Source organism: Phoca vitulina, unplaced genomic scaffold (genome assembly GCF_004348235.1).
Source record: "Phoca vitulina isolate PV1807 unplaced genomic scaffold, GSC_HSeal_1.0 scaffold38, whole genome shotgun sequence".
NCBI lineage: Eukaryota > Metazoa > Chordata > Mammalia > Carnivora > Phocidae > Phoca > Phoca vitulina.
Genome location: NW_022589741.1, coordinates 969,659 through 985,230, shown reverse-complemented (window position 1 = coordinate 985,230; position 15,572 = coordinate 969,659). Strand labels below are relative to the sequence as shown.

Genomic DNA, 15,572 nt, shown 5'->3' with positions numbered 1-15,572 from the left:
ATTCTGGGACCATAATGGCTAATCCAAATATCAAAATCATTATAATGTTATATTTGCAGTTGTTAGAATATAATGCAGCTTATTACACATTAAATAAGTAAGTTTTAAAATCTATTTATTACTAACATTCTATTTTTCAGCTCATTTTTACATCTCACAGATAATTTAGTAATTTGGTACCTTATTCTGGTTCAAAAATTAAGTGAGTTCAAAATAGATATATTAAATGACTGACTTGTGATCTCTAATTTCTTAAGATGCTACCACATAGTTCATATAAAGTATGAAAACAAATGGCAAATTTCAGTATATTTGCAGCCATTTATTTTCTTGTCAGCATTGACATTAACTTTTAGTTTCCATTTACAAAATATTTTGTAAATATTCAATTTCCTTTACAGATCCCCTCAAATATGTCAGCACATTTTTTCTCCATTTACTTTACAAGATAAGAAAACAAACTAGGATACACTAACATTCATTTATTCAACAATACGTAATCACCTACATGTCCCAGGGACTGTGCTAGGGAAAGGGAGTGATAGAAATAATTCATTGCATCAATATAACAAGTGCAAACATGAGAGTCAATTTCAGACTATCATATTTTCTAAGACATCTTATGTCCCTTTTTACAAGCATGAAGATGGGAGGTTCAGAACACCTGCTAGTTATGCTAGGTTCTTGCCCCAAACCTCATATATATACACACGTTGTTGAGATGAAAACTGAGTTCATACTATTTCTTTAACCATATTTCGCAGAGTCTTAGCAAGTGAACAGCAATGTGAAGTGAAACAAAGAATTCAAAAATTACTCCTTTTTGTAAAGTTCTCTTCTTGACAATATGTGGTATTTTCTGGCTGTTACACTGAAGTTTTATGTGAATACAAGAGCTCCAAGAATCTAAGCTTAGAATTTAAATAATGAGAGTACTTTTTACCTTGGGTTAAATTTCTTCGAAAGCAAAGGCTAAGTCCAGACCTTGGTGCAGTTATTTTATTGGGGACATGTTCCCAGGAAGCAAGAGTGGGGAGGCAGGCAGAGTGAGGTAGAGGAGAAAACCAAGACAAGGGCGCTCTCGAGGTTTCTACGCCGGGCAGCCGGGGCTCGGTGCCAGTTGAACCTCCTGAGAAGCCTAGCCAACACCTTTCACTGTTGAAATCTGGAAGGGAAGGGAGGCTGGGCATTCATCCTTCCGTTCCTTCGTGCATAGGGTGGCTCTAGGCTAACACTTGGGAGGAAAGCAGAAAGCATGCCAGAGGCATCTCCTACATCTTTGCTGATGGACGATTAAAATGATGGGAAATTGGAGAAGTCTCCTCTGGAGAAATTTCACAGCCCAGGAAAGAAGACTTATAGATACTGACACTGACCTATGTTAACACCTTCTCCCCACTCCTTTGCTGCGATAAGACCCCAATTTCATTTGAGGTCGTAATACATCCAACAATACATTTTGTGGTCTTGCTTACGACCAGGTGTGGCCAGTGTTTAATTTCTTGCCAAAATGCATATGCAGAGTGTTGTGTGCGCTTCTGGAAAGAGACTGGGAGCTTGCTTTCTCTGCCGTCCTCCTTCCTGCTGCCTGTAACGAAGACACAACCATCAGAGCCTGAGTAGCCACCTGGAGACCACGAGGCATTGCACTGAGAGAGCAGCGCAACCAGGTGGAGGCGGCCTGTATCCTCGGGGATGGGGGGTTGCCATATGAACCTGGGCTACGCTATCCGTGCTTCTTTTAAGTGAGGGAGAAATAAGTTTTTATTTTCTGAATCATCTGTTAGTTTGAGTTCTCTATTCAACCAAATCTTATCCCAACTAAAGCATCACACGAAACATCTGAAACCTACCTCAGCTCCCTGCAGTGAAGGTCATCTCATAGGGCTTCCAGTCAGCTCTCTGGTCTCTCATTCTTAAACAGATTGCACAGCACAGAGTCTCTAAACATGTGAAAAAACCTCCTGACATGAGAAACAGGCACCCAGAAAGAAACTTTGAAGAAATAGAGACAATCCTTGGAGCAAAAGAAAATTTCAAGATAGACTTAAAAATACTATACATTCTCAAAAGATAAGGTATATTCTACATCCAAACACCACTAGCAAAATGCAAGAAAATAAATAAAATATTCAGAGAATTAAAGCTCTTGGAAACTAAAAACACAACTGGGCTGGAAAATAATGTTGGCAGAAAGTAGTAAAAGAAATATCAGGAGCACAGAGTTTCAGTCCACAAAGTCCAACAGATGTGTATTCTAGAAAAGGTAAGGGAACATAGAGTGGGAAGAAATTATCAAAGAAACTACAGAGGAAAGTTTTCTTGAAGTTTTCATAATGAAAGGGTCTGCTTACTGCCCAGTAATGTTAATGCGAAAAGGAAAAGGAAAAAAGAAAAGAAAACCACATCAAGAGACATCATTATGAAATTTCAGAATATCTGCATAAAGAGAACATTCCCAACATTTTTCAGAAGAAAATACATCAAGAATCAGAATGAAAGACTTCCCAGCAGCAACACTAGATTCTAGAAAACAATGCAAGCGTGCTTCTAATGTCTTAAAGAAAATTTATTTTGGTCTGAAATTCTGTAGGCACTCTCAATCAGGTGTCAAATGGAATAAGGGACATTCTTAGGCATGAAAAGATGGAAAACATTCATTTTCCTTGTACCCTCTACACTGTCCGCCCCATCTCCCTCGGCCATCTTCAAGTATATTGGCGTCAGTCGGCCAGATCTCCCAAAGCTCATCTGGGCTCTGCTACCTGCTTCCTTGGGCTCTCCACACACCCCCTGTGTCATCCACATCCCACCCATTTCATTCTTCAAGAGCCAGCAGAAGCCCCACCTGGCTGAGCCGCTAGACCACACTCATCGACGGCGATCCTACCTTTGGCTCTTCTCACGCTCTGGAATCTTCAGTGCACATTTCACCACTCGCCTCAGTTTCATCTGGCATTAATTTCTGTACACGTCTGAATTCCCCAACAAGATTGGAACAGTGTCTTACACATGCTTCAGTTTACGGTGACAGGCAAATAGCAGGTGCCCAACACACATGGGCTGTTTATCCTAGTTCATTACGGTAATCTGACTCCTGATTCAATTGTCTTTTCGTGATACCTTTCTATCCAAGATATTCTGGGGTTTCGTTCAAAAGAAAATTGCTTTACAATCTCTCAAGAACTTCGAAGATAAGAAGAGCTCCAACTTTGCAAGGACAACAGTAACTTGGACGCTGGCTTCCTATTATATTCAATTCAATAATGAACAGTGATTGTGTTTACTCAAAAACTGCAGATCATGATTGCAAAATCAAGTTAACCTAAGGGGAAAAAAAGCATATCATGACACACTTCATGGCAAATGTCCTTTTCTGGTATTAATTAAATGATGATACAAGCCAATTCATGCCACGTCTTACTCTTGTTTTCTAAATTCTGTGGAAACAGAAACAGGCTTCAACAGAAAAGAGAGAGGAATGAAGAGCCTTTTGCTTCAATTTTTGCTCCTTATAAAGTTTTCTTCTGCATTTCCTACAGACCGAAAGATGGACACTGAAGAGGACATACGGCTGGCACAGGTACTGTCTCAATACATGTTAATAATGACTATCAATAAAAAATGAATTTTATTGATTGTCTTGGAACCTAAAAAGACAGCAAATTCCTACAAAAGATTCCGGTACTTTCCCCTAGCTCTAAGGACACCAAGTAACCATGTACGGGGTGGGGGGTGGGGGTAGGGGTGGGAAAGGAGGATTTGCTGCCATTTCAAGCAATGGGTCCAAGTGAAGATGGAGGGAGGAGAAAGGGGACAGCCCTGGGAGAAATGGAGATCTCTATATAAGAATGTCCATACCAACCAGGGGGACCCAACTACAACTTTAGGTCCCCTTACCCCTACATGCATGACAAATACTTTGCCTTGGAGATTCCCTCTAAAAATCAGTCCAGTGAATTTGCCATATTTTGTTACATTAATTAAATTGGCAAAATGAACAATGACATATCTCTTTTAGAATTTGTTTTAAGGAAACACCAAAATGAAAGTAGACGTGTAAGCTGTGTGATCCTTTAACACACAGAATCAGCTGATTGTCTTCCCTGGAGGTTTGGAGTTTTATAGGCTCTGGGGTTTGTATAATTCTGGTCACACACAGCTCAGCCACTTGTTGAGAACTGAAGAGGCAGGATGACTCTGCTTCCTTCCTTTCTTTTTTCCTCTCTCGCTCCTTCCTTCCCCTCACTACTTACTTCTTTCTTCCCACCTACTGCTGAAAAGGATTTCAGACGATTTTGTTTTATCCTGAGATATAGATTTGCTGTCCTGTAGTTTGTGTCCTTTTTTTGTCTCTTTGGTCAGGCATATCTCGACCAGTTCTACTCTCTTGAAATAGAAGGGAGTCATCTTGTTCAAAGCAAGAACAGGAGTCTCTTAGATGGCAAAATTCGGGAAATGCAAGCATTTTTTGGATTGACAGTGACTGGACAACTGGACTCAAACACTCTTGAGGTCATGAAGACACCCAGATGCGGGGTGCCTGACGCGGGTCAGTACGGCTACACTCTCCCAGGGTGGAGACGATACAACCTCACATACAGGTAATGCTTCTGCACACTCTTTTCCCCCTAGTCCCCAAACACGGGAAGACAACAGTTGATTGCACCGAGCACTTCCTAGGTGCATGGCCCTTCATGGGTCTCATTTATTCCATCCTCCCCATGACACTGGGATGTAGGCACCACTGACGGGACCACCTGAAACACAGGGACACTGAAACAAAAGGTTATTTACCATCGTCAAGTCTTACCAGCAGACTGGCTCTGGCAGATATGCTTTAATCTCTAGCCTCGGCCACTTGCTTATAAATTCAGGACCAGAAACACAGCCATCTGATTGCAGCTGGTTGAAGGTACGGCTGGAGTATGCTCAAGAGAAAAGGGGAAGAGCCTGGAGCAACCCGTTCATGTTAGAGACACTTGTGGGTGAGAGTTATCAAATCTCAGGTAGACCCTGGGTGAAGTGTGGAGTTTGCCCCCAGGCATCTCAAGGAAAGGGGGCTGAGGTGTGCTTCCGACCGGAGTCGGTGCCCTTGACTGTGGCTCTCAAGCCCTCCTGGCAGGCCCCGAAGTGCTTCTCATAAATCTTTCTTCACTTCAGTCTTGGGGGTTAAAAATAGCTTTAGCAAGATAGGGAATATAAACCAGAGGGAAATTTTTTCCTGAGTAACTTACTCTTTAAAGCTCTCAAGGGAGACTCTTCATATATGACACATGCATAAGACTGATTTCCACAAGCCATCTGAGAAAGCAGATCTCCATTCCTGTACACAGTGAGCACATACCTGAGATTAATACTCTCGCTCTCAGGATATGATCTTAGGAAAGTCACTGACCCTCTCTGAGCCTCATTTGTTGAAGTGTTATTATACTCCCTGATGAACAGGGCGGATGACAGGATTGGATCACACAGCATAAGTAAACGTGCTTTATTTAAACAGTAACGTATTATACCAATCCAAGAACAGCACGATACTATCCGTTACTGCAGCATATGATTTATAAGAAAGGATCTTTTTGTCTTTGTGTGCCTACATGCATGTGTCATCACCAACTGATCTATTTTGGTGATTTTTGAAGAATCATAAACTACACTCCAGATATGGCACGAGCAGATGTGGACGAGGCTATCCAGAACGGCCTAGAAGTGTGGAGCAGAGTTACTCCACTGACATTCACCAAGACTTCCAAGGGGATTGCAGACATCATGATTGCCTTTAGGACCCGAGGTAAGGTTTCCAGCAGAGAAAAAAGTATGGCTATTTCCATCTCAGGAGATTTAGAGAGGCTGACATTTTCTTCCCCCTGTGAACTGTATCTCAGTCCATGGCTGGTGTCCTCGTTATTTTGATGGCCCCTTGGGAGTCCTCGGCCATGCCTTTCCTCCCGGTCTGGGTCTGGGTGGAGACACTCACTTCGATGAGGATGAAAATTGGACCAAGGATGGAGCAGGTGAGCCCAATTTTCTTCATGAACCAAATTTTATTATTCCAAAGAATCCCTGAAATAGCTTTGCAATTAGTTGCTTTTTGCTTCTCAATTTCCCCACAGTTTCCATATTCCAAGATGACATTGATGGAAGTGTTCAATATCTATTAGATAATTGTGCTTGTACAGGTCAGGGCCTTATCCACACAATGCCTTCATACAGATGCTAATCCTTTCATGATCTGAGCATTCTTCGTGTACTCGCACACTCGTTCATACACCCACAATGCCTGAAGGTCCACTGTGGGCCTGGAACTGTGCAAGGCATTGGACAGACCACAGAGTTGTACTGGACAAGTTCCAACCCTTCAGAGCTTCATGATCTTGTGTGGTGTGAGGCCCAGACCACACACCACCCCACAAGGCAGAGTGTGCTATGTGTTGCACCAATGGTAGAAGTCATCTCTGGCTTCAGGATTGAGGAAGACTCTAGGGAGGTGGTAATTCTGAGTTAGTGATTGAAGGATGGTATTGTGGGCCCATGGCCCCTAGAAGGTCGATCTGAAGGCATGAACTTACTCTTCTAACACTTGCCCACCTGCCAAAGAATTAGACCCTAATCTTTGTTCAACCTATTCCTTCAGACCAACTGAGTTGATTTTATTTCTTTTAATATGCCTGCCTGGTACTAAAATAAGAAAATTTTTATTACTTTTCAAACAAAAATCAAAACTTTACTATAGTAAAAATATGTGCATCCAACAAAGGAGCAGGCTCAGGAGACTTTAGGGTTCTCCCCACTCCATTTACTGTCATTGACAACAGTCACCTTGGGTCTGGTATCTGGTTTCCTGGGTCCCAGGAAAGCAGCTATGAGTCTCCTGATGTGTGGTATATAGTATCACACAGTTCAGTCCTGACCAAGTAACTCCAGAGAGTCTGTGGGTCAGTATTTGTAGTTTCTGCAAATCAGCACATGATAGATACTCTACAATTTTGGTAAATGAAGTCAATCAGAAATCCTTTACTCAACATCCACCATGACCCAGGCTCTGTGATATAGAGTACATGATAGTGTGCGAGACTCAGACCCTGCCCTTGAGGGGTTTACAGTCTAGGGGACACACTCAAATGGCAATTAAAATCAGTATGACCAACACTGGGATAAAGGAAACTATAGCAATGTAGTAGGAGCACGTAAAAAAAAATTGAACCCAAACACAGAGGTCAGGGGAGGAAGTGATACCAAACCTGAGTTGAAGGATAAGCAGGAACTCAGAAAGCAAAGTGGAGTAGAGAGTGCTCTGGAAAGAATAACCCAACCAACTCAAGTACCAGGGTTGTGGCAGAAATGGTGGACAGGATCCAGACCATGCAGGGTCTGAAAAGCTAGCATAAAGCTTTGGAAGTCATTGAGATGACCTGAGTTTGAATTCTTTTCAGAGTCCCTTGTCCCATCTTGCCAAAAGCACACCCAGCGATACTGACAGCCAGACAAGGGGCACCAGCAAAGGCCAGAGCAGAAGAGCCTAAAGGACCATTAAATAATCCTTGGTCATTCCATGTTTATTTTGTTCAAACATCACTGGACAAGGCTCCATCACAGAAGGCTCAGCCTTTTCTTTAGGATCCATAGGCTGAGTTGCAAACCCATGGACAGTCTTCTATTTAGAACCTAACAGACTAGTGGGAGAGAGAGAGAGATAAAAAGGTGGTTTCACCGTGCGTGGTGAGACTTCCAATATGGGTGAATAGGAGGCACATTTAACCATTCCTCCATCCAAATACACACCTGGATACCCAGCAGCAGTTATTAAGCATCCACTACTGATAGGCAGTTCAAGAGTCACCAGGAATAAAAGGTGGCCAAGACACAGTCCCTGAAAAGATGCATCACTTCATGAAAGAAATAGTCAGTGCAGTCCCTTACGTGCTATGACAGAATTAAACACTGAGTCTCTGGAAACGCAGAAAGGTGCATTTAACTCAGCCAGGAAAGGAGGGGGCAAGTACGAGAAGCCTCATGGAGGAGATGATTCTAGAGAGGTTTCCTGAGCAACGAGTAGAAGAACTAGGCAAACAGGGGTGGGAGAGATAATATTCTGGGTAGACGGGATGGAGGTAGTAAGACATAGAGACTAGAAGGAACATGGCACAGATGAGAGATGCAAATGATTGAGTACGGTTAGCTCATGAAATATGAGAACAAAATATGAGTCTGGAAAAAAGGCAGGGACTAGATCATGGAGGGCCATGGTAAGGTGTTTGGACTTGATCCTACAGCCAATGGAGAACCTCTGAAGGATACAAGTAGGAGAAATGTGATCACATCCAGTACAGCCCAGCAACAACCAGAAATTGGTGGCTTCTATTTTTTTTTTTTTTTTTTTTTTGTATTATCTATTTCTCACACACCTGTTTCCTGCCATTTGCTTGCTCTGGATCATAGTTCTCCATGATATGACTAATACCAATTACTAGTGTTGAAATATTTCCCAGATAAATGATGGAGCATATAAGAATTACCCACTCTATGGCAAGCCTTTCCTTCTCTCCCCTTAGTTACTTCCTAATCTCAGATGCAACCATTCTTCTTTTGATTGACCCACACACCCATGTTTTTCCTGTTTTTGTTAAGGATTCAACCTATTTCTTGTGGCTGCTCATGAATTTGGTCATGCACTGGGACTCTCTCACTCCAATGATCAGACAGCTTTGATGTTTCCAAATTACGTCTCCCTGGATCCTAACAAATACCCACTTTCTCAGGATGATATCAATGGAATCCAATCCATCTATGGTGAGCAACCTCATAAATCTGAATATACATGAACTAAATAGGAAACTTTCCAGAAAGGAAGTGAAAAAATCACTTCTTGAAATATCACCATGAAGAAAATATCCACTTGGGTAAGATCCTTCTGTAAGTATTTCCACATGCCTTCTTAATTCACTGTGCTAGTTCTTTTCTCATCAAAGGCAGTCTACCTAAGACATCTGCTGAGCCAAAGAAGGCCATTGTACCCCACGCCTGTGACCCTGGTTTGACTTTTGACGCGATCACCACCTTCCGCCGAGAAGTAATGTTCTTTAAAGGCAGGTAAACCCATTCCCTTAAACACCTCAACTTCCTATGAATATTTTTCTTTTCAAGAGATTTGGAGGTAAATAGGGAGGAAATCATGGGGATAGCGAGGAAGTGTTCCTTTTCCTTTTCATTTTATAACCGCCCATACTCTTTGAATGTTTTACTATGTGTATGTATCTCTTGCTTGTTTGATAAATTAATTTTTAAATGTTCTTAAGCAAATTTTTTAATTGCCATTGTATAAGAAGGTGAAGTAGAGTCATTTTCAGTGACTTCTTAGCTAAAATAATACACCAATCCCAGTGGGCCTGGAGCTGACCTATACTGTTTCAGGAGCCAATGGTTAAATTTTGGGGAATTTTGTAAACCACTTCACATCACTTCTATAGCTTGAAACTGGCCATGGTTGGAGTATCTACACCCTGGAAATCAGCAAATGATAAAAATTAGGTCTTTTTCCTACCAAAAGAGCCAGCTGGTAAACATGAATGACCATGATTCCTTCATGTTGCATCAGTGAAGTGTTCGCTGTAGTAGGAGCTCTCTTCTCTCCCCGTGTATAACTTACTGGACTTCAGGGGCACCTGGGCGGCTCAGTCGGTTAAGCGGCTGCTTTCGGCTCAGGTCATGATCCCAGGGTCCTGGGATCGAGCCCCACGTCGGGCTCCCTGCTCAGTGGGGAGCCTGCTTCTCCCTCTCCCTCTGCCTGCCTCTCTGCCTACTTGTGCTCTCTCTCTCTCTGTCAAATAAATAAATAAAATCTTTAAAAAAAAAAAAACTTACTGGACTTCAGTTGCAACATTTGTGTTTACCACGACTGTATTTTCAGAACAAAGGATTGAGACATAGACCGTCTCACAAGCATTGGGGCACAAGGAAAGAATATTTGAAATCAGTCCCCTTCCACCCACAGCTATACAACACTCGGATGACATGCTACCACCACGACACTCTGCCCCGCAGAGGCTGAGGCCACTTGTCAGGGACATCAGAGAGGGGCGGCCCAGCGTAGGAAGAGCTTTTTGAGTCTCATTCATGGATTCAGAACTTTACAGCCAGAGGGGAACATCTCAGGAAATATTTTACCCTGCAATGATAATACTTCTTTATTCTAGCAAACATCAGACCAAAAAGTTTTTCTTAGATGCTCGGTGTTGCCTTGGAATTTTGAGTATTGCTGATTTGGCAAAAATGAGGCCATTGAGCACTCAGAATTGAGATTTCTGTGGGTAGGTTGCTACTCTAAGTTCCCAGGAGAGTGGGCACAAATGCATGTCCTTTGTAGTCACAGGGTAGAAGTGAGCTCACAACCACCTACATTGGCTGAGGAAAATCGTGTGAATGCTCTAAATTATTTGAGGAGAATGCTAATCAATTACATAAAAGACAAGCCTAGGTTTACAGTGTTTCCACTGCAGTACAGGCCATTTGTGGAAAGTGTTTTTTGTTCATCCCAGGCACGTATGGAGGATCTACTATGATATCACTGATGTGGAATTCGAACTGATCTCTTCATTCTGGCCGTCCCTGCCGGGTGATGTTCAAGCCGCATATGAGAGCCCCAAAGATAAGATCCTAGTGTTTAAAGGTAACTTTGCCCATCACGATTTCTCTTCTGTCTCTGGAAGCCTGAACTGATTGGTGGGTATTTTGGGGTAAGAAACACAATATTCGCACATGGGCCAGATGGAGAGTGCTTCTGCCATGACCATGGGTTCCTTCAAAAAAAAAAACTATCCAGGGGTTCTCTGTGGCTGTGAAGACAAACATCATCCCAACTACACGGGAGCTAAAAGAAACCTGTATGGTAAAAACTAAAAAACTATCTTTTTTTCTGCCAAATAAAGGGAACCCATCCCTCTTTTATATTCCTGTTTTACTACAGTTGTCAGATTTAGCAAATAAAAATACAAGATGCCTTGAATTTCAGATAAGACACAATTTTTTATTATAAGTATGTTCCTTGCAATGTTTGAACATACTTATACTAAAAATGAGTCATTGTTTTTTTGAAATTCAAATTTAACCAGAATCTTATATTTAAGTTATCAATGCTATTTTTATATGGATTTCATCAGATTACTTGCCTTTGAGAATACTTGGGGGCTGAAATCTAGGAGAACATGTCCAAACATAGTTGACTGTTTCGTCAAGAGTTAGAGAAATAATCCAGTGAAACCAAATGACATGCATACCAGTGAGCATGCTCACTATTAACTATCGGGGTGTGTTATTTGTGTAATCGTAATGATAAAAGCAGCTAAAGAAGGCAGTAAGAATAAATGGGGACATGAGACAACTAAATCCTGAGAGACGAGGCATCTAATTATTTTCAAATTTCTTAAGACATCTATCTTTCCCTCTGGGTATTAGATCAGAAGATAATCACTTTCTCTCTTCCTAGATGACAACTTCTGGATGATCAGAGGATATGCTGTCTTGCCAGATTATCCCAAACCCATCCATACACTTGGCTTTCCAAGACATGTGACAAAAATTGATGCAGCCCTCTGTGACCACAGTGCCAGAAAAACCTACTTCTTTGTGGGCATTTGGTGCTGGAGGTAAGTTTGCAGACAATCAACCTCTTCATTTTATTCTGCAGAAAACATCCACATAGCACCACTTTAACACGGGCAGAAATAAACCTAACCTATAGTCCTCTTAAAGTCAATTATGTGGAAGCCCATCTTGGGTAGATGACATCCACCAAACAAAAGAATGTTTCAATGAGTCCAAAGATCTTTCTCCAACATTAAAAAAAATAAAGATAATTTTGATGGATTCCTGTCTTATGGTCCATATATACATGGAATATTACTCAGCCATCAGAAAGGATGAATACCCAACTTTTACATCAACATGGATGGGACTGGAGGAGATTATGCTAAGTGAAATAAGTCAAGCAGAGAAAGTCAATTATCATATGGTTTCACTTATTTGTGGAACATAAGGAATAGCATAGAGGACATTAGGAGAAGGAAGGGAAAAATGGGGGGGGGGAATTGGAGGGAGAGATGAACCATGAGAGACTATGGACTCTGAGAAACAAACAGGGTTTTAGAGGGGGGGGGGGATTGGTTAGCCCGGTGATGGGTATTAAGGAGGGCACATACTGGATGGAGCACTGGGTGTTATATGAAAACAATGAATCGTGGATCACCACATCAAAAACTAATGATGTATTGTATGGTGACTAACATAACATAATAAAATAAAATTTTAAAAAAATAGAATAAAGATAAGATAAAATAATAAAGCTGGTGATGCCAACCAAATTGCCAATAACACAAATGTATCTGGTCAAAATCTGTGAAAGCTCCAAGCTGAGCCCTTACTTTTCTTTTCTTTTTTTTTTAATTGCAATGTACTTATTATATAGTGCAATATTAGTTTCTGGTGTACAATATAGTGATTCAACACTTGCATACAACATCCTGTGCTCATCACAACAGGTGCACACCTTCATCCCCATCATCTGTTTCCCCCATCTCCCCACCCACCTCCCCTCTGGTCACCACCAGTGTGTTCTCTGTAGTTCAGAGTCTGTTTCATGAGCCCGTACTCTGATTTAATAGTCCCTCAGAATAGCATCAGTCTGACTTATGATGTGGATTTTCCCCCTCATCATTTCTTGTTTTTGAGACACTACAAATGATTCAGCCAAACATAATCTTTGACATGTTTTTCATTATTGATCAAATTACTTTTCCCGTATGAGGGCTACTTTTTCTCTGCATCCCTATTTGACCCCAAGTGGGGCAGTGGAAGGATTAAGCTCCCTGAAACAAAGATCCCCCGGAAACTTTTCCAACCCCTGCATGCAGGTATGATGAAGTGACCCAAAGCATGGACAAAGGGTTCCCACGGAGGGTGGTGAAATTCTTCCCAGGAGTTGGTCTCCGAGTCGATGCTGCTTTCCAGCATAAAGGTGAGCATCAGTGCCTAACCCTGTAGGATACTTGGGAGACCTCACTGGCTGAGAGAGAAGATAGTACAGAAATGTAACTGCTTCCATTTTTTTTTTTAAGGTTTGCACTATTTATTTATTTATTATGTTCAATTAGCCAACACATGGTAAGTACATCATTAGTTTTTGATGTAGTGTTCAATGACTCATTAGTTGCGTAAAAGTTTTAATGTAATTTTGCTCTTCTCGAGTACCCATAATAATAAACTCTAACCAGGCAGGCATTCTCACAAACCAAATTAGTGAGTCCTGAATCATAGGTTCTGTTATACTATTTCAAATCCCTGCAAAAAGTACCAAAGTTAATTTTACTTATCATTGATCCAAGATAGCCCTGGAAAGACATCCCCCTGAAGAGTTTTAAGTGTGAAAAATGATAAGCACATGAACTGGACAATGACTCTCAAGCTATTATGTGCATGGTTTAATATGTGCACTTGGGGGTTATGTGAGAAATGACAAATTCTTCAGAGTTCCTGAGGCAGATGTAGGACTGTGGGTGAGAAGCAGAAATCTACAGCTTTAGAAGCACCTCAGGCAACTTAAGGTCCAGTCTAGCTACTATATCTTCAGACTTAGACCACGGACAACAACCTAGAACATGGAGTAAACAGGAGTCTAAAAAGTTTTCTGAATGACACCATCTTTTATTGCAGTGAAATCTCACACAAAACCTTAACACCTAAAACAGATAGAGCAGAACAACCCAATGAAAATGAAGATATAGGGTCCAAGGCCATACCCACAGGGGCCTTCTTCTCCCTCTTGCCAAGACTCTGTTCTGAAACCTAGTAGGAGAACCTCTGGCGTGAACCACAGTCTGGCTAGAAAGGTGGTGATCCCCTTGACATTCATGTTCAGACCTTGGCTTCTTCCTTGGGGAAATAAAAATAACAATATTTCTCATGTGGCAGTAGTAAAGTAAAATATATCTAGATAATACACAAGTTTCTGTTCTCTCCATAATGTTCAATTATTTTATTCTATATGCATACAGTTAACAAGTGTGGAACCATCATAGAGTTGTGCAAGATAACTAATAATGATTCTCTCTCTCTAGGATTCTTCTATTTCTTCCGTGGATCAAAGCAATTTGAGTATGACCCCAAGGCAAAGAACATCACCAGAATAATGAAAATCAATACCTGGTTTCGGTGTAAAGAACCATTAAATGCATCATCTGATTTTAGTATCAGTGAGGAAGGAGTCCATTCAGGAGGAGCAGAGATGTTTTATCATAAGAATTTAAACTTCCTTATTTTTAGTATTGTTCATGTGCTGAAAAAAATCTATAGTTATCAATAAATTCATGGACCAAAAATAAACCTCCAGAGGTCTTTTAATCTGAATTCTGCTTCAAAGTGGAATAGAACTATTCTTTCACATAAGTCGCCTGTCCTCGTTCTAGATATCTATTCAACAAAGATTCCACGGATATTTTCAGCTGCCTGATTCTTTTTACAAGAAGTTATCATGCATAAGCAAAACTCTCGCTGTACTTTAATCCTATTTTATGCTTTGTGAACTTGAAGAAGTAAGCCATGTATCTTATAATAACTAAATACTGCAGACATTTATTAAACCAATCTTTAGCAACCTATTTTGTCTGGACCTTTGCAGTTGGAGGCCCAATAAACTGCAACCCTCATCCCTACCCATATTCTGAAACCACCGAGAAATGATGCTCAGTTGGGAGAGAAAATGCCACCTTTTTTACTGATAAAACTTATATTAGTAAATGTACCTGTGGGCAAGCTAGGTTCCTAATATCAAATTCTAGAAGAAGACGTACTTACACACAAGTCATGGGGAGAACTGGAAAGAACCAAGTCTCCCTAAGAATGGGAGTCTTCTATAGGTTGCATGGAGCCCAAAGAGAAAGAAAGAGGATGGAGTTACATGTGCCAAGTTTCTGTTCCCAAATTCACCAATCAAATAAGTTATTCCACCTGCCAAATAGGAGCGCGAGCCTCGAGAGATAAAAGAGGTATTACACGACAGGTGCTCCCCCAACAATTAGGAAACTGGTAGGAGAAGAAAAATAGTGTTCCCTCTAACCTCCCAAGCATAGGCCAATGCATTTAACCATTCCTTAGAGAATTTAAAATCAGATTTTATACACACCAATCTCATATACAAGAAACATAGACTTTTCCTCCCTGTGTTTGAAATATTGGGTTTCACCTGAGCCAAAACCTATAGATGAAAAGTTCCTGTCCTCTTTGCTACACCATGTATTTGTTGAGTTTCTAAATTCTTAATGGTTAAATTTTACCTTTCCACCCTCAAAACAAAAGTTTGGCTAAGCTCTTCATGAATTTTCTGACCCAGAAAATGGGAGGTTGTCCATTGAACTTGATTCTGATGAGGTGATAGATTGAGCAAGTGTCACCTAATAGAAAATATGCATAGAAAATCTCAGAAATTCCTATAATCACATTCCCTACCTTGAGTTCATTGTTCCCAGATTCCTATTAGAAAGGGACATAGAGAAGAGTTATTGCATGTTTGAAATAGAAAGTAA

The 15,572-nt window shown here is 41.0% G+C and overlaps 1 protein-coding gene across 1 annotated transcript; it reads left to right on the top strand.

Moving 5' to 3' along the window:
* Positions 1-3,481: 3,481 nt before the first annotated feature.
* Positions 3,482-14,353, top strand: MMP27 (matrix metallopeptidase 27). The gene is made up of 10 exons (XM_032427914.1): positions 3,482-3,583; positions 4,366-4,604; positions 5,643-5,791; positions 5,886-6,014; positions 8,629-8,790; positions 8,970-9,090; positions 10,536-10,666; positions 11,483-11,642; positions 12,906-13,009; positions 14,109-14,353. Exons 1-10 carry the CDS (start codon positions 3,482-3,484, stop codon positions 14,351-14,353), a joined length of 1,542 nt encoding a protein of 513 aa, XP_032283805.1.
* The last annotated feature ends 1,219 nt before the right edge of the window (positions 14,354-15,572 follow it).